This window comes from Fistularia commersonii, chromosome 1 (genome assembly GCF_037954325.1).
Source record: "Fistularia commersonii isolate RoL2024-O1a breed Wild chromosome 1, RoL_Fcom_v1.0, whole genome shotgun sequence".
Classification (NCBI taxonomy): Eukaryota; Metazoa; Chordata; class Actinopteri; order Syngnathiformes; family Fistulariidae; genus Fistularia; species Fistularia commersonii.
In genome coordinates, this window is record NC_141284.1 from 24,399,667 (window position 1) to 24,417,596 (window position 17,930).

The following is a 17,930-nucleotide window of genomic DNA, read 5'->3' on the forward strand; positions in this document are numbered from 1 at the left end:
TTTCAATTCATGTGGATCATGTTACCCACAAAATGACGGCGTCCTGCCATTAGATCGCAGTGTATCCAGATCAATGTGATTTTCAACAAGTGGAATTGAGAAATACAAATGATCCCTAAATTTCTAGGAAGGAAAAAGTTGATACAGATAGAAGGTTGTTTCAAGAAAGATGAGAAGGCAGTTACATGTTTGAGCTTCAAGGAGAAAAAACGGTATGTCTTTTGTGTTATGAGGCCGAGTGTTTGTCAAAGAGTACAATCTACGTCGGCACCTTGACACCAAACATGGAGCCAGGTATGCCAGAGTTAGCCTTCTAGAAAAACAACAAATAGATATTAGTATAAAATTATATTTTCATTTATTTAAGTCTGATCATTAATTGATGGAGTAATGTGGGTTTCTTAACTTGACAATATGAAAGGATTTATGTTGTAACAGAGCAATTAGGGAACTTTTTTTTTCCATCAATGCAAATGCATATGTAACATTTGGGATTTGAATGAGTAATAAATTCAGTTATTTAACATTAAGGAGTACTTTCATTTATTTAACATTACATTTAGTTACATTTATACTGTTAACGTGACATGTGACCGTTTGAGGGCAACCATTACGCTTATGTGGCCCTTGGTGAAAATGAGTTTGACACCCCTGAACTCAGGGGTTCAGTATCACCTCAACACACACACTGGAGGAGCGGGGAACTGACCCGGCAACCCAACGATCAGAGAGCCACCCAACGCAGTTACAACCGCCCCCCAGGTCCAATACCAAGCATCCTCATTCCACTGGACACAAATTATAATGCTAAACCTGGAATATCTCTCAGTAGTTTTTTTTCTTTTTCAATTAGTATTTTACAGTATGTCATATGGTTGTATGTCTCTATACGTTGCCCTGTGCTTGACTGGCGACCAGTTGGGGTGACCAGTCTTGCCAAATGGCAGCAGGGATAGATTCCTGTACCCCTGCAACCCTGAGAGAGAAAGAAAGAAATACAGAGTTGGATAAACCACATGGATAATGAATGAATGAATGAATGAATGAATGAATGCATTAGTTGGGTTGTTTTTACCAACTAGCAGATTTCGCAAAGTGTCACTTTAAATCATTTCGCAGAGCCCCCAGCCTCACTCACCCCCCAAAAAATGCATCAATCTTATTTGGTAGGAACTAGTTGATTATATTGTGCGCACAAGATGACTATCCCCTTTCCTACAAGTGAACTGACATGCATAAGCACAAATATAATCCTCTTGTGAGATAGAAGACCTGTGAGCTCGTTCATATATATGCACGCAGAGAAATGCGTTAAAAAGAATAACATTTAAGGGGGTGAATTTTCCTCAGAAAAAAAAAGATAAAAAACGTCGCCTCCCTGCTGCAGGGTGATCAATAATTCAGATTCTTTCCACGCGTTACGCATTCCCGCACGCCGGTCGTCCGTCATCTCCGCACGAAGAGGCGCCGTCAGGATTTATTAATTTATTTTTCTAATTTATTTATTTTTTTGAAATGACATCACACCCAAACTGCAACTTTCCAACATGGCGTCCAGCCGGCTGCTGGCGAGGGAGGTCCGGGAGGAGCCGAGACGCGCCGCCGACTCCGCAAACCCCGACCGCAGCCCGCAGAAACACTCGGTGCTCATCGTGGTGGGGCGGACGGAGGCTGAGCCCGGGAGGACGGGACACATCAGCGCGGACATCGAAAGAGGTATTCCTCCTGCAGCATCACCCCTGTTTTTTTTTTTTTTTTTTTTTTTTTAATTTAATGCAGGGTGTATTGAAATAAACAAAATGAGATGCGGGTTTGGCAACTTCAGCATAATCACCCGGTGGTTCTCACCTTTCTGCCTGATCTAATACACCCGGTGACCGCGACTGCGTCATCCGGCGGCACCTCTCCATCAGCACCACCGCGTCCTGCCGGGCGTTTTGTTTTTTTTTTTTTTTTTTTTTTGCTTATCTAATCTCTTTTTTTTTATTATTTGAAATTGACGGCATCAATGCACGCAGGTGTTCCAGATGTTTCATAAGAAGGCGTGAGGGCGTTTTCTTTCTTGCTTTTTTTTTTTTTTTTTTAGTCGACGCGCTTTCAGGCGTCGAGTCTCAGCGCGCCACCGTGAATTCCGGCCGTTAGGTGCGGGAGAAGCGGTCCGTGGAAGAGAGCTGCCCGTTTCACGCGTGGGAGAGCCAAATACTGTCAAGGGATTATTATCGAACTGATTATTACATCTTTTCAATATCCAGATCCCACAGGGATGTAGCCAGGGATTTGGGGGGCAATGACAAGAAAGCTTACTGTGGCCTTAGAAATAAGTAAAGAAGGGAGGGTTTCGGTTGAAAAATGTTTCCAAGACAAATAAAGATATCGTTGTGACTACTCTGTAAATAAAATCCATCTAACTTTGTTGCCAGGATTGCAGTTTATATTAGAGGCCTCTCCAAGCACCTGTCAATCACAGGACCCTATAATCCTTCTCCTTATTCCCCCGTTTGGTGACCTTGTCCAGATCCGGATGTAGATTTATTCATTCATAATCTATACTGCGTATCCTGCACTCAGGATCGCAGGGGTGTCGGGTTCTACCCCGGCTCTCACTGGGTGAGACGCGGGCTTCACCCTAGACTGGTCGCCAGTATGACTCAAAAATTGAGTTTTACAGGTGATCCAGTTCTGCACTGCACACAAAATAAGTTGTAAGAGACTGAATTGAAGAAGAGATAAACTAAATTATAAACACTCTGGTTAAACAACACCAAATGAGCAAGTCCAGCTTTTCGCTGGACGCAACGGCTGATGTTTGAAATGGGCTACTTGGGTTATCACTTTAATGTGATTAGAGCACCTGTGCCATAAATCCAAGTATCCCTGAACACAAACTATGTCTCCATTGTCATTTTTTTCATTTGAAGAGAAAATGATAATATAAAAAATGATGCATATCTTACCAGGTTGCTCAGCTAGTAATGGTCATCTTTCCATTCGTACTATTAAGGGTAATCAATAAATCAAATCAAAAATTAAGCTGATTAATCATTATTCCATGAGATCCATTTAGCCAACCATCAAAACATAATTCTTTCACATGCAAAGAGAAATACCCTGCAAATGTACTGTAATCCTGTGTCTTTTCAAATGTTTAAAATTCCTAAATAATCTTATACTTTAATTGAATGAATATGACAGAAATGAAATGTTTATTACATTGTGTTTATTTGAGTGTTGACTTTTTAATATATATATTTTTTTTCAAATAGTGTCTTTTGTGATATCTGAAAAGTTGTTTTAGTCCAAATATTTGGACTATAACTACCACATATCCACAAAAGTTAAACATTCAAATGGAGCAGATGACTGACATGTGCAAGCAGGTCAGAACAGGTAGAAAAAAAGTGTCTGGTGTGACAAAAAAAAGAGCATCAGCAAGTAAAGGAACGGCGTTGGAGACGGCGTTGCGACCAGCAATGAGGAAATTGAGGAAAAGACTGGAGGCAGAGCTGGCAGTAGCAGAAGAGAAGACGTTGAGGTTTTGACGTTGAGGTTTTCTTAAGGTGGGATGGAGGGATAGGATCAGAAATGAGTCCATCAGAAGGACAGCACATGTCAGATGTTTTGGAAATAAAGTCAGACTGAGATGGTTTGGATATGTACGGAAGAAAGATAATGAAGATCTAGGAAGAAGGAAGCCTAGAGGAAGACCAGAGAGGAGATTTATGGCTGGGCAGAAAAAGAACAGGAAATGACTTTGTGTGCGGGAAGAGTATGTAGACAAAAGGGATAGATGGAGGAAGACGATTTGCTGTGGAGACCCCCGAGGGGAACAGCACAAAGGAGAAGAAGAAGAAGATGCTGTAGTTCAATGATACAAGTTAAGCATTTCTTAAAATCAAAGTGCCAAGTGATATAGAGAATTGTGTCTAATGTCTCCAGGTATTCGCTCGTGGGATGTGGACTGGAAGTCCTGTAATCTGAACCTTCATCTTCAAGAATTCTTCTCCCACCACACTGCATCGTTCAAGGCGGCCGGTAGGTGCCCAAACCCTCAGACCCGCCGTCGCCCATGAAATCCCATCACCGTGGTAACCCGCCAGCTTGGCTGGTCTGGGCTTTGCAAGGAAGAAGGGAAGGAAGGAAGGAAAGTGGTGGAGCAGCTGTTGCGATTGTTATAGATGGGTGGGCTTTTTGGCCGGAAAACAAAAGAGCGCCACAACCGGGCTTTGCCTCGCTCTCACTGTGTGTTACAGTTGTCTCAGTCGGAGGAGCTGGAGACGCTCAGGCATCGGGACAGAAACATCGCAGTCAGAACTGTGGGAAGAGACAACAGCAGGCGCATTGTTGCAGAGCGAAGAACATGGCAGTGTGAAGGGCTGCACGCGTGGGATTAATCTGACATTCAGTGAATGTACATCAGTCTCTTTTGATTGTTATTTAGCCGACAAAAAAATGTGAAGTATTGAGGTAAACGCTACAGAGATAACATACTGATCGTACCTATGTGCTGAGATTGATTGAAATGAATTACAAGTAAGTACATAGAAGGATATTTTACCTGTAAGATAAAGTCACCAAATCTAAAATCACAAAGAAACAAAGCGAACGCGTCCAACATTTTCTCACTCAAACCGGGGACAAAAAGACTGTTTACAGTAACAGTGCGGATCAGCAGCATGTGATCACGGTCACTAGCAGGTAAGCGGGTCTTGAATTTAATTTTTTTTCTCAGAGGACTCTATGTCTTGTTAAAAAGTTAGCCTATTTGTAAGAGTTAAACGAAAGAAAATGTAATTATTGACTGGCGTGCAAATAGAAAACACTACCACAAGTAGCAGTGCACAATTAATAATACGTAAATGTTGTGCAAATTCCATTTTTCAACCAAAAAAATGAATTTATGTTTAAATTACCTACCCACCCGTTTGACCAAAGTTAAACTTTACACTCGGTCATTATTTTAGTCCTGTTATTGAGAAGGAGCGTGGCCGATCAGACAGAAAATTTGTCTCGCGCTACAGGGAAAGGCGATCCATCCAGTCACAATAACATAACACCGTTGCTGTTTTTCCGGCACCTTTACCGTTGATGCACATCCGTGAAAATATTTCTATCTTGGCTCTGCAGTGAAGTACAGCACTGCAGTCTCATTTAGTTGAATTGGCTTAGACGACAGGGTGAGGTCAAGCCCAAACAGTACATGTTCTTCCCCCTCCTTCCTAACCTGAAAGAGACATGTAGCCATTAGTTGGAATCTGAGCCACTGGCTTTGTGTCCTCAGACGTTCATCCAGTTCTCCTCTCTTCTCCACTGCTAACTGAGTGAACTTGGCATCTCGTCCTCAGTAAGGCTCCTCTACTCAGCTGTTCCACTTGTCTTCCTTCCTCTTTCATTCACTCAGAATGTCACTTGCTCAGCACCCCCCCCCTCCCCCCCAATCCCTTCACTTTCACATTGATGTTTCAGACCTCCTGACTTACTTTGCTTCAGGCGTCTTGCTTCGCTCCTCGGACTTGTTTCCAAACTCTCTCAGTGGCGACTGACTGTGTTTTAGCTTTCTGTCTTGAATTTCCTTTCCTCTGCGTCCTCAGGGCAGAAGAGTCTGCGTCACAGCACCAAAGTGTTGGACACTCAGGTGCTCATCAGTCCATCTCAGGAACAGGTCCTCTCAGAGGTGAGGGTTTAAACCCGGTGTCTTTAGACAACCATGAAATGATCTTTACAGACATTGGTGAATATATTTCTACACAATTGGAATTGCATTCATTCTTATTCCAACACCTCACTCTTTAGACAAAGGTGTAAGCCACTAGTTAAGGTGTTTTTTTTTGTTCTTTTTTGACATTATAAAGTAATTTTTTGACCATTTTTGATCATTTGTTTCTAAAAATTCATGTCATTTTGTTTAATTCATAACTAATAACCAGAATGCCGCCCACCTATACTGGTGATTATTACTTATTTTCAACCGATTTTGGAGTATTTTCAATGAACGTCTGACTAGTTGCAATGGTTTCGGAGTAAATTTCAGGCAGGACACATTTATGACACTGTCATTTTTACCCTATTTTCTTCCACAGCAAACAATATGGAGTTGAATGATATTAAAGAATAAAATCCCGTTTCCTGTCCCTCTCACCTGGCCAGGTATTTGCTCTGTTGTCCTTTGAATCAGCCCATAAGCTGCTTATCTTGGCTGGCCAGACTGCGGAGGATAGCGGGGGCCTTCTGTTTCACCGAGGACTGTTCTCACCAAACCAGCTGAAACAAATAATAACAGAACAGGTGCCGTAAACCCTTGTTTTACACTCGGCATGTTTACTTTCTTGATAATGCTGATTCTTATCTAACTGATAAATGTTGTAATGAAACCTGCAATATGAAGAGAAGGGGCTTGTATGTAATGGGCAGAATATGTTTTTATCATTCCTAATATGAATGAAGCACAAATATATAATATGAATTAGCAATACAGACAAATGTTGGAGTATTTGTAGTAAAAAGCAATTCATTAAAGTGATGAAAAACCAATAGAGTAAGTAAAAATACAAAATAATTCATAGAAAAACATACGCATAAGCCTCTTTCTTCTTCAAGGCTATAGAAGTAGAGACTCATTTTATTGTGCAAGAATGCTCTGTCCTTTTAGAAATTGTGAAGCTCTTTGCAGGCCGATGTTGATATGGATACTATGGTAATGTTATCTCAGCTGATTAAATGTCCTGTCCAGTAAATGAAACTATTTTGGGATGCTGAGAAAATGCTCTGCCTTTAGTTCCTAGATGAAGATCCCTCCGCCTCCGCAAAGTTCAGTCTGACTCTCAGCTGCCCCAATATTGGTCAGTGGAAGGAGACTCTTTTGGGAAACCGGCCCGTTCAGGGTCCGTTCACACTCCACATCAATCCCCCAGAGGTGCTGCCGGCCATGGCGGCCCTGGGGGAGTTCAGCTCCCTCATCTCGAGCACCCTCTGCCCCCCGTCGCCGTTCGAGCTGCTGCCCCCTCCTTCCACGGTGGGCTTCCTTAAGCTGTCCCGGCCCTGCTGCTACGTGTTCCCCGCCGGCCGCGGCGACTGTGCCTTCTTCGCCGTGAACGGGTTCACGATGCTGGTGGACGGAGGTTCGGACGCTCAGGCGTGTTTCTGGAAGCTCGTTCGCCACCTCGACCGGGTGGACGCCGTCTTACTGACCCACATTGGGACGGAAAACCTCACCGGGGTGAACACCTTCCTGGAGAGGAAAGTGGCGGAATTGGAGTTGGGCTCTGATGTCAAAGGTAAGAAGCAAAAACTTCATCGAATCTCATTTAGTCGCGAATCCTTATGCGTAAATTCACTTTGCGTTTGCGTGTCGATCTCTGTCTGTGTGTGTTGTATCCGAAACAGAGGATCCATCCAAGAGGTTGATCTCCCCTGAGCTTGGAGTTGTGTTCTTTAACGCTCCCATCAGGCTGCACGTGGAACAGCATCCTTGTGAGTGAAGCGATAACTGCGAGGATATTGGTCACCTTGAATTACTGATGATAAGACCAAGAACATAAAACAAGTTGAATTAATAATAATGTAAATTAAACGTAATCAATGTAGGAGTAGTAAAATAATGCAGGTATAAGCCCTCATTAACAGCAAAATTATGAAATTACTAATAAGTTACTCATTCATCTTGAAATATTTTTTTAAATGTAAATATAATTTCTAGATACTGCGATAAACATGAACCACCAATAGTTCTTTGATAGGAATAGAAATCAAGTAACTAACAATGATCTTTTTGTTAATTTTCATGCATGTCACAATGTCATGGTTAACATACAGTACTTCAATAAGTGAAAAACTGATTCTCTACTCTTTGTGACCTTTTTGGAAAAAAAAAAAAAAAAATCTGTTATGTAAAGTCCTATGAGCGCGTCCTTGCCAAAAAATCAGTACCTAATGATTTCTTTTTTCGAGTTAGCATTTCACTTGGTTACCTTGAACAACATCAAAACCCTGAAGAAATTATATCAGGCGTTTTCAAGTTAATTTGCTTTAACTACAATGTCAACATCATCTTCATGAATGAGTAAATAAGGAAACTCAAGTCCAGTTGCCACAACAAGAAGATTTCGGCAAGAATAGATAAAATAGTACGCCACTTAATGTTTTTTTTAGACAGTAGTTTACTAGTAATTAAATAGTAGTTAACTAGTAATTAACTGTCATCTAATGTTGGCCACTCCATGAAATAATGTTGTTGTAGGGAGTCAGGAGGACGGATAGGATCAGGAGTCAGTTCATCAGAGGGACTGCACGTGTCAGATGTTATGGAGATAAAGTGAGCCTGAGATGGTTTTGAGGAATAATAAAGCTCTCGGTCAGGCGTCGGCAACCTTTACCACTCAAAGAGCCACTTGGACCTTGGAAAACACCGGGAGTCACACAACCCTTTTGAAATTTAAAATGAATTAAGACGGCATATAACGTTTTTTTTTTCCTTTATGCTATGCATAAACAAAATCTGTGTTGCTTTTTTTTTTTTAAATCAATGAACAACAGCAGAGAAAACAAAATTACATTTCTGCATCCAACAAAACATTTTGAACTTTGAAAAAAGATGTTGGGTTGAAGATTACTTTTAAGTAAAATACTCAATGTCTATTTAAGCCCTTCTTGTATTCATGAAAAAATAAGGCAGAAATTAATATTATCCACCGACAGCAAACGACAATGAAAATGCCGTCCTCTCTCTGTGTGCTGTCTTCCTTTTACTGGCGCGTGCAAAAAGAGCGACAAAAACAATTTAACACGTCTCATTTAAATGTTACAAGATCGCTATGATGTTCGAATTTAAAAATTACAATTTAAAAATGGTCAAACTAAAATAAAATACATTCGAATTAAATACTCGTTAATTATTTTCAAAATCCACAGGGAGCCGCATCAGGGCGATCAAAAGAGCCGTAAATTGCCGACCTCCGATCTAGTTTGACAAATGCTGAGGTTGGAGCTGCCAGGCAGGAAGCCTAGAGGAGAGGATTAGACGGAAGCTCATTTTCAGAGTTGAAAGAATCATGTTTAAGTCTGACATTTGGATTGATTTCCTTCCCCTCGAAACATTTGCAATCTTAGCATTACTTGAGAAAAGGCTCTTGTTTATACTGAGCTTTCAATCACATGGCAGTGAAAGGAATGTAAGAATCACTGTTCTGCCATAAGACTATGTTAGCTGGAGCCAAACATGCTGCCTCTTCATCCGTCCTCAGGTGTGGACAACGTGCTGAAAAGCACACACCAGGCATCTGTCACTGTGAACTTGTTAAAGAAGTTAGACATCAGACCGCAGCCGATGTTCCGAACACAAGCGGCCCCCATCGAGCCGATCACTCTGTTCCAAAAGATGGGAGTGGGACAGTTGGATTTATATATCCTCAGCCCGAGCAAGAGCAGTCAGGAGTACCAGACGTTCATGCAAAACTGGCCCGATGGGTCGCTGTCGGCATCCAAATGCCAAACTCTCCCTCTTACAGCTCTTAGCTCAGTGTGTGCGCTTCTTGTGTGGCACCCGGCGTGTCTCCAGGAGAAGGTGGTCCGAGTGCTGTTTCCCGGTGTAACACCACAGGCGAAGCTGCTGCAGGGCCTGGAGAAGTTGAAGACCTTGGCCTTCCTCCAGAAACCCACCGTGACGACAGGGGATCTGGAGAAGCTGAGCGAGGACAAAAACACCAAAGGGATAGAGAGGCAGGACAGCGGCAAATCAGCGGGGAAGGAGGCACTGGCCAAACAAAGTAAAGATGGAAAGGGAGGGAAATTAGTGAATGGAGTAGATTCACGAGAGGTTGATAAAACCAAAAATAAAGAGACGCCCGGAAAGCAGAAAGTAACGTTGACCGAGAAGGGTACTTTGAAGAAAGGTGGTAAGGATGGCAAGAAGGACAGCGGCATGAAAAATGATTTGGGGAAAAAAGAAATCCTCCCATCAAAACCAAAGAATGAAAATAAAACGAAAGTCATAAAGGAAGCAAAGAATGACTCCAAAACAGGTGCCAGAAAAACCAGGAAACCATCTGGAAAAGAGGCAAGTGAGGGCAAAAAGGTACATTTGAAGTCTGAATCACCAGATAACAATGCGACAAAATCCAACAACAGAACGCAGTTAGAAATCCCAGAGCCTCCTGATGCTGAACAGCAGAATCAAAGCAAGGAGAAAAAGTCAGAGGGCGAGCCTTGTGGCTCCAAAACGTCAACCCCCGAAGATATGATGGCTGATTTTCTCCAGCTCAGGGATGAAACGGAAAGAGAAGAAACACAGGCGCAAACAGCGGGTGCAGCGAATCGGACAAGCGGTGAGACGGCGAATGACATAAGCGCTGAAAACAAACAAACATGTGATAAAGTTGCCGATAGGCCAGTTGGAGACACTGTAAGTGGTGCAGGTGTAGCAGCAGCAGGGGGTGGCGATAACGGATTGCAGGAGAGTTTTGGGAATGCAAAGGTGTCCGAGGGAGCTGTAACCAAATCAGTAAAGGTCGTGGGTTTCCCGTTAGCGTTGAACAAGGGGTCGAACGATGAGTGCGCCGTTGAGTTCGACTTGACCCCGACTGAGTACACTCTCCTGGACGGGGCGTTAAAGAACAGCCCGCCCTCACGATCCTCACCAGAGAATCAGCCTCCCATCAGCCCCGACGAAGAAACCGTGGGACCTTCCTCTCCCAACTCACGTCCCAACAGTGCCGGACATACTCCTTACTGTCTCTCCCCAGATGATGTGTGGTGCAACAAGGCCACTCTCAGTAGGTTACAAGCCCAGATGGGTAACATAGAACCAACTGACGTCGCAAAGCAATGTGAAGGACAAGCTAAAAGTGCACCAGAGAGCCACACAAATCCAAAAGAGAAGCACCTAAGTTTCCTCTCTCTGGGGCCGTTAAAGGACGGAGCCTCTGACCCCTCTCCCTCTGTGGCAACCACCACAACCACCACCACACACTCCATGCCAGCAGAAGTGAGCTCTCCTCAGTCCACAGAGGTCGATGAATCACTGTCCATGTCCTTTGAGCAGGGGCCGACCGCGGGCGGCCAAAGAGAGGGGGAGGACCCCGTTCACCCTTCTCATTCCAATGGAGGCCACTTTGTAGGGATGTCTTTACCTGTTAAGAAAACCCTTAGATCTTTAAGTTCAGAGATGGGACGTCCTCCGGCGCCGAGCGCCCTTCAGTTTGAGGCCTCGGCTCATGACGTGGACCTATGTTTGGTTTCCCCTTGTGAGTATAAGCATTTCAAACTGCCAGACTCAAGCTCAGGCGCCAGTGAGCCCAACAGAGGTGTCTTCGGTCTACAACAACATGGCAACAACAACAACAACGTCAAGGACGTGTCGCCCAGCGACTCGAACGCCCCCGTGTGCACGGAAGACTGTCCATCCACAACTGCCGATGGAGTTTTAGACTCAGATGAAGACGAGTCGTGTAGCGAGCCGTCTAATTCCCCCCATGACACGCACAGCCGTCAGACGCTGCCCGCAGACCCTCCTCCCGCCCCGCTCAGGGACAGTCCACCCCCGCCTCCACATCCCGACGCCTCCATGCCTGTTCCTCAATCTGACTCAGAGGCTAATGGGAGGAGAGTTAAGTCTACCGGCATGCGTGGGAAAAAAACATCTGGGGTGAGTTAATTGACTCGGCAAAAGATATTCAGTGTAAATATTTATAACTACAAAAAAATTATACCCCTAGCACAACCTTGAGTTAATGGAGTATGGAAAGTATTTGTCGTGTTACTTGTTGCAAAGCAAACAGTAAGCGCTAATACAGAAAAATCAAAGATATTACTGTGGTTGTTGCTCACAGAGCAGGAAAGTGAGTCACCTGTTATGTTGGTGATTCAGCTGAGACAAAAGTCAACAATGATCATTTTGTGATGGTGTAAGGGAAATTAAATTGTTTAGATGATGCAGTCTTGTTCAGCCCTTAAGTTCCACCAGTGCTTAACTTCAACCTCATTTTTGTTGCTTCTCTAATTTTTGATGTTTTTCTCAATCATTTGTCAAATTTGAAACCATAAAGATAATCAGTGCTTATTATTGAATCTCAACCATATATTGATTAGATGATAAGTGAATCACAATGATTTTATACATTGGGGAGTATGAAACTCAACAGATTGATACTTTTAACTCTCCGATAACCTTATCTTGTAAACATTTCAAACAGACAAAGAGCAGGATAGCGGTGACAGTATTGAACATTGTATCAATGAAAGGAATATATATGTTTATTTCACCTGGTACGTAAGACCTTAAGACACTTTATACACTTTATAGCCTTGACTTGTTTCTTAGACACTTTATAGTTTATTTGTATTTCTCATCCCCCCCCTTTTTTTTTTTACTGTTTATACAATTTTCTACTATTATTTATTATTGTTATATTTTACTTGTAACTCTGGCACAACAATTTCCTTTGGGATAAATAAAGGTTATTCTTAGTCTTATATATGTTTAATTCTGAAGAAATGTAAATGTAGCTCACGCATCAAGTTAAAGTTTGAATAATTTGAATGCTTGCTTTGTATCTGTTTGCACTCTTGAGAATTCAACCTTGTATGAAACTGAATTTCAACAGGCTACCGAGGGCCCCCAAAGGTCAGGCTCAGGGAAAAATAAGACAGGCGGACAAAGTGGAGTTGCGAAGGGGAAAAAGGGCGCTGCTGCATCTTTATGCACGCCTTCCACTAGCACTTGCTTAACACCAGCAAAATCCTCAACCAGTTCAGGTGTGGACCGTAAACTCTCAATTTTGCCTTTCTCTCTCTCTCTCTCTCTCTCTCTCTCTGTATTTCCTGTATTCCTTCACTTGTTGCCTTGGTAACAGGGGTTTATCCTCCTCCATCACAGGCTCAAAGTCCAACTCTGCTGATGAAGTCAGCGTGTTCGTGGACCTAGCCTACATTCCCTCTGGAGCCTCATCTGCAACTGTCAATGTTGACTTTTTCAAATCTGTTCGTTCATCCTGCTACATCATCAGTGGCGACAGCGTAGAGAGGGAGGAGCTGGTGAAACATACGCTGGACGCTTTACTAGAAGGCAAGCTTTCCTGGCTGGACCCGATGCAGGTAGGAACAGAAATTAACCGCATCATTTGGGCATATCGACTTCCTGTTTGTATCTAATACTTCAGTGATTACTGTGCAAAACCATCACTTAACTACAGCTTGCATTATTTTGTTGTAAATATTAGCAGCTATAGCTGAAGTATTTTAGTCTTACTTAAATAATTCAAATTGAAGATGGAATACATGATTGAGATTTACTATACCATGCTGATGCACAAGAGCATCTATAAGGTATTATAACAGGGAACCTGGGTAAGTAGAAGTAATTTTATCAGTTAGCAAATATTACTTGGCATCTGGTATTTACCTTGGCAGGTAGAGAAAGAACCTGAGAACACCAAGTACACAATATTAAACAACACAGCTATTAAAAGCCCAGAAGCTCCGGAATAAACCAGAATCACTATGATACTGACAGTAATATGATTTATTTTTGCTGACCTGAATTGAAGCTTGGTTTTAAATATTTTTTTATATATGGTTCTATGGTTTTATAATATTCTTATATTCCAAAATTCATTCACAGAGAACAGGACGTTTATCAGATAAATGACATATATACATAATAATATAAGCATGAATATCATAGCAGAGGGCCTGTGTAGCTGTTCTTCCTAAATATTACAGACTGATTGTAATACAACCTTTTAGAAACTGCTCATTATATTTCATCTTCTGAGTTTATTTAGAAAAATAACCGCATCGAACATGGAAAACACTTTGCCACTGACTCTAGATATTCCAAATACAATACAGTATGCATGAATCTAGTTACAACAGCATGGAGCTGAAGCCTCAGCGATAACTAACGGTCAAATGTACAAAATTCTGCAATTGCAGGTGACGGTGATCCCAACCTATGAGTCTGCGTCGATGCAGGACTGGTACCAGCAGACGCTGGAAAGACAGAAGGAACTGGGAATCATTGTCCTGGGATCCAACAGCACTGTGGCCATGCAGGATGAGACATTTCCTGCCTGCAAGATAGAGTTCTAGGGATTAGGAGACACAGCAAATAAGGGTGAGGCAAAATTGTTGCTAAAAGAAGCAAGCAAACGTGTGATTGGGAGACAAGGTTAAGGACAGAGTGCTGGATTGTGATGCAAATATGTAAGGGACTACAAGGAGCCTGTAATTAGATGGGGCGCTATCCCTGTCCCATTCAACTTTTTGGGGGGCTTGTTTTTGCATTTGAAATGCTAGTTTTCAAGGGAGAACATTGTTGTGGGGATTTTTTTTCCAATGATCCTGTGAAAAGCGGGCGAGGAGAACATGTTATGGAGAGCATTGTAGTTCCACATGAAAGCAAATGATTCATGGGAGTGAGGAAAGGTGGCACACAGACGGGTAAAAGATTGTTTTCTCACACTCGAGACTGAATGAATTCAAAAGGTCAACGAAACATCAGTCGATCGTAGGAGCGCGGTAGCTTCATTTTTGACAGAATGAAAGGCGGCGTCGCGTTTGTTAATTTCCCGGATTTTGGATCAGCCCAGAAGATGTTCACGCTGTGAAAAAAAGGTATTGCATTTTGCCCTTAATCACATTCACAGTGTGTAGTTAGGTGTGTGTCGTGAGTGCCGTAAGCAGATGTAAGGTGAGCTGTGACCTGTGTCGTTCCCGCTTGTACACGTGTTGTTCCACTGTGGCTTGAACTCCAGATCTGCGCTGAGTGAAGTGACTCGCGGCAATATTGTGACGAGAAAGACTGTCCGTCATTAGTGAGTGATAATCGCCCGCTGAGTCTGCAATCGATTAATCTGAGCGCGAAGACAAATCTGTCGGCTGGGATTACAGTGCGAGATTAAATTAAATCGCATTACAGCATGCATTGTATTTAGAATGGTACCGTAATTGTAATCCATTTCAAGTGCTTGCAATCATATTAATCGGGAATCACGACAACAAATGCTTTCGTATGAATATGTTAAATTTAACTTTTAAAAGTTTAAGTGGTTTGGTCACAGCTGTGATGGTGTGCAATCTGTAAATAGCAATAACAGCTATTAAAAGTGATTAATACCTGGAACAAAGTTAATACGAACGCAGCAGAGGCACGGAATATTTCAATAATGAACTGTTAAATCAGTGTTTCATTTGTACTTTTCATGACCTGAAAAAATAATGAAAAAGAAGAAAAAAAAAAAAGTTTTTTTTTCAATTTTTTTTCTTCATTATAATTTTCTTTTCAGCGTTTAGAATTGCTGCCACACACTGTATATGGCACTGCAATTTAAAACAATGTTCCAAAAGAGAAAATTTGGCGGGATTCATCAAAATAGAACAATGAATACATTCTAGAAGCGTTCTGAATTTTCATTTTCAATAAAAATAAGAAAAGGACAAAGGATACACTGATTGTGCCAACTGTTCTATTTTAAAGATTCGTTATTTTGTAATTTTCTGAGATGTTTTTCGGAAAAGGGTCCATCGACATTAAACAAAGTTCAGCAAACTTGAATGATCTTCATTAGAGGGCAGACCTTCAACGAAACGTGTAACTTTTCCTGAGAAGTGAATGGAAAAGTCTGCAGAAAAGGGAATATTTTTATGTGAATGAAAAAAATTGTGTTCCACTATTCAATTTGCTGCTCTGAGTTTAAGTGAATGTTATAAATGAGAACTCCAGCAATATGTTTCATAGACAGGGTCGACTGATCGCATCAACGAGGCAAAGATGATGCCGACAGATACATGATACAATGTTTTCAAACAACCCGAGATAAACTAGAAGTTCTCGTGGCTTCGCTGGCCGTATGGCTCTGACTGAGGCCGCAGGTTGCCGAGGCCAAAAAAACGCTGTTCAGACGAGACGGGGAATTAAACTCGAAAAAACGTCAGACCGGCTCGACGGCAGAGAACCCACACCTCAACACCCTCTCCCACTCTGAGGTCATCTGCGCTAACATCTGAACAGCCTTTAAATCAAACATCCCATTATGCCTCAAAGAAAGTGAAAAATTACACCCTGCATTGTCTACATCATTTCGATCAACCCCATAACTTGATGGATTCTTCATTGACCTTTTGCATCACCGCCGCTCCCAAGGTCTATGAAAGAAGCTACTTTCTTGAAAATCATAGGTCGTGAAGAACATCGAGTATTTTCTACATGGGCAACATGTAGTTTTGCACTCATGAATTGTTCATTTTCTTTAATAGAATGATAAATAAACATTTACATTGCTTTAAATGTATCAGTTTTTTAAAATGGGAACTTATCTACATTCACAAGCAAAAACTAACAAATTTTAACAAGGAGTTACCTATTAACCACCAGGGATTTACCGAAATATCTTCGAAAGGGAGAAAACACATGATGAGGAAGAAATAAATTTTCTAAAAAGCATGAAAGAACCCATATGTCACTTTTAAATATCAAAAAAATAGGAATTATTTATAATGTGATTTTTCATACCTAAACAGATAAAGTTAAGGATACTGATGTTGACAAAAGGGCTTCTGAATATTATGCTAGTAATTATTACTCTGACCCACTGCACAGACCAACATCTCCTAAAAGGAATGCCTCTCTATGGAGACGCATGTTGACTCCAGTGAAAGGAGCCGCTGAAAAAAAACAATCATTCTGTCAAGTATGTCTTGGAGGTGACTTAAGCCTGTTCTCAGGTAATGGATTACTCTTCCGACCAGCAATCTGCATTTCCTGCTTTCCCATAAGACTGACAAATGTGAATGTTGCATCATGGAGTTTCCTCAATACCAAAGCACGGGATCACAAAGGCGTCACCAATCATTTCCCCTACGCCTGAATGCTGCCGAGATACATAGAAAAGTGTCACCTTCAAATACATTGTGTTAAGATACGTCCTGTCTGAAACAAAAATGTAAGCATGTGTGTGTAATCATCCAAAAACTCTTTTTGCTTTAAATACCCCATGACGCACATGGGGTGAAATGGTTTACTTAGTTTGTACATGGAATCAATACAACCCCGACTGTTCCCTGTAACTTTCGTGCGCACTGTGTTTCATCATCTGAAGGCTCCCAGATTGAATTCCTAAACTGGACTTTGACAACCAAATTGGATCTGTAACAACGGGGTGGCACTAAATGAACTGCAACTGTGTCTAAGTGTCCTGCATGTGAAAAACTGAGAAAAGAAAAAAAAAAGCACCGTATGTTGCTTCTTTCATGATATTCATGAGGAAAGAGAGCAGATGTACCGATAGACGGGGGGTTGGAGGGTCCCTTTACTGCCGAGATTAACACTGACAGCCTTTGGCTCTGTAATTGTCTGTAAGTACATGCTGCGGTAATAATGTCAAAATTTGAGGGTTGACAGTAACACATATAAAGAATAAAGAATGTGAATCACAACATCTCGACATATGACCTCTCTTTTCTGAGCTGATGGCCTTTTTCATATTTTCGGTCGATCGATTGATTGATCGATCTGATCTCAGCGAATTGTAATTTTTTAACAATATCTCACATAACATAGTTGACAACTTATTTGGGGATAATCACTTGCTTTTTAAGAATCTATTCGTTTATTCAGATTTTAAAGTGGCGTCTTATCAGTTTCAAAATAAAAAGCTGTTTAAGCAATAATTGCAATTTAGTAGTAGTTTTTGCTGGTTTCACTTGGTCATTCAGAGTAGATTTGATGGGGGTCATTTTTAGTTTGTTTTTTTTCCACATTCTTTCCATGTCAGAATGGGTTTCCTGCAACCCTGGGTGCAGGATAAGCGGTATAGACAAAGAATGAACAAGTGAATGATTTTCTTGATTTAAAAATAATTTTCTTGCTGAATTCCAAATGATTTGTTGTGGAGGAGAGGGGGTAAACTTAACAAATGACCTTTTAGGATCATTACTAGTTG

The 17,930-nt window shown here is 41.7% G+C and overlaps 1 protein-coding gene across 2 annotated transcripts; it reads left to right on the top strand.

The window, feature by feature from the left end:
* The first annotated feature begins 1,479 nt into the window (after nt 1–1,479).
* LOC147237924 (microtubule-associated protein 1S-like) lies at nt 1,480–15,538 on the top strand. 2 transcript variants are annotated; one of them, XM_086156099.1, is made up of 10 exons: nt 1,480–1,716; nt 3,937–4,032; nt 5,589–5,671; nt 6,145–6,282; nt 6,773–7,271; nt 7,381–7,467; nt 9,237–11,635; nt 12,594–12,744; nt 12,866–13,083; nt 13,924–15,538. In XM_086156099.1, exons 1-10 carry the CDS (start codon nt 1,548–1,550, stop codon nt 14,077–14,079), a joined length of 3,996 nt encoding a protein of 1,331 aa, XP_086012225.1. In that variant the 5' UTR covers nt 1,480–1,547; the 3' UTR covers nt 14,080–15,538. The 2 variants fall into 2 exon arrangements, with proteins under 2 accessions (XP_086012225.1, XP_086012231.1); XM_086156105.1 differs by lacking the exons at nt 1,480–1,716; nt 3,937–4,032 and adding an exon at nt 4,685–4,695.
* Nucleotides 15,539–17,930: the final 2,392 nt, after the last annotated feature.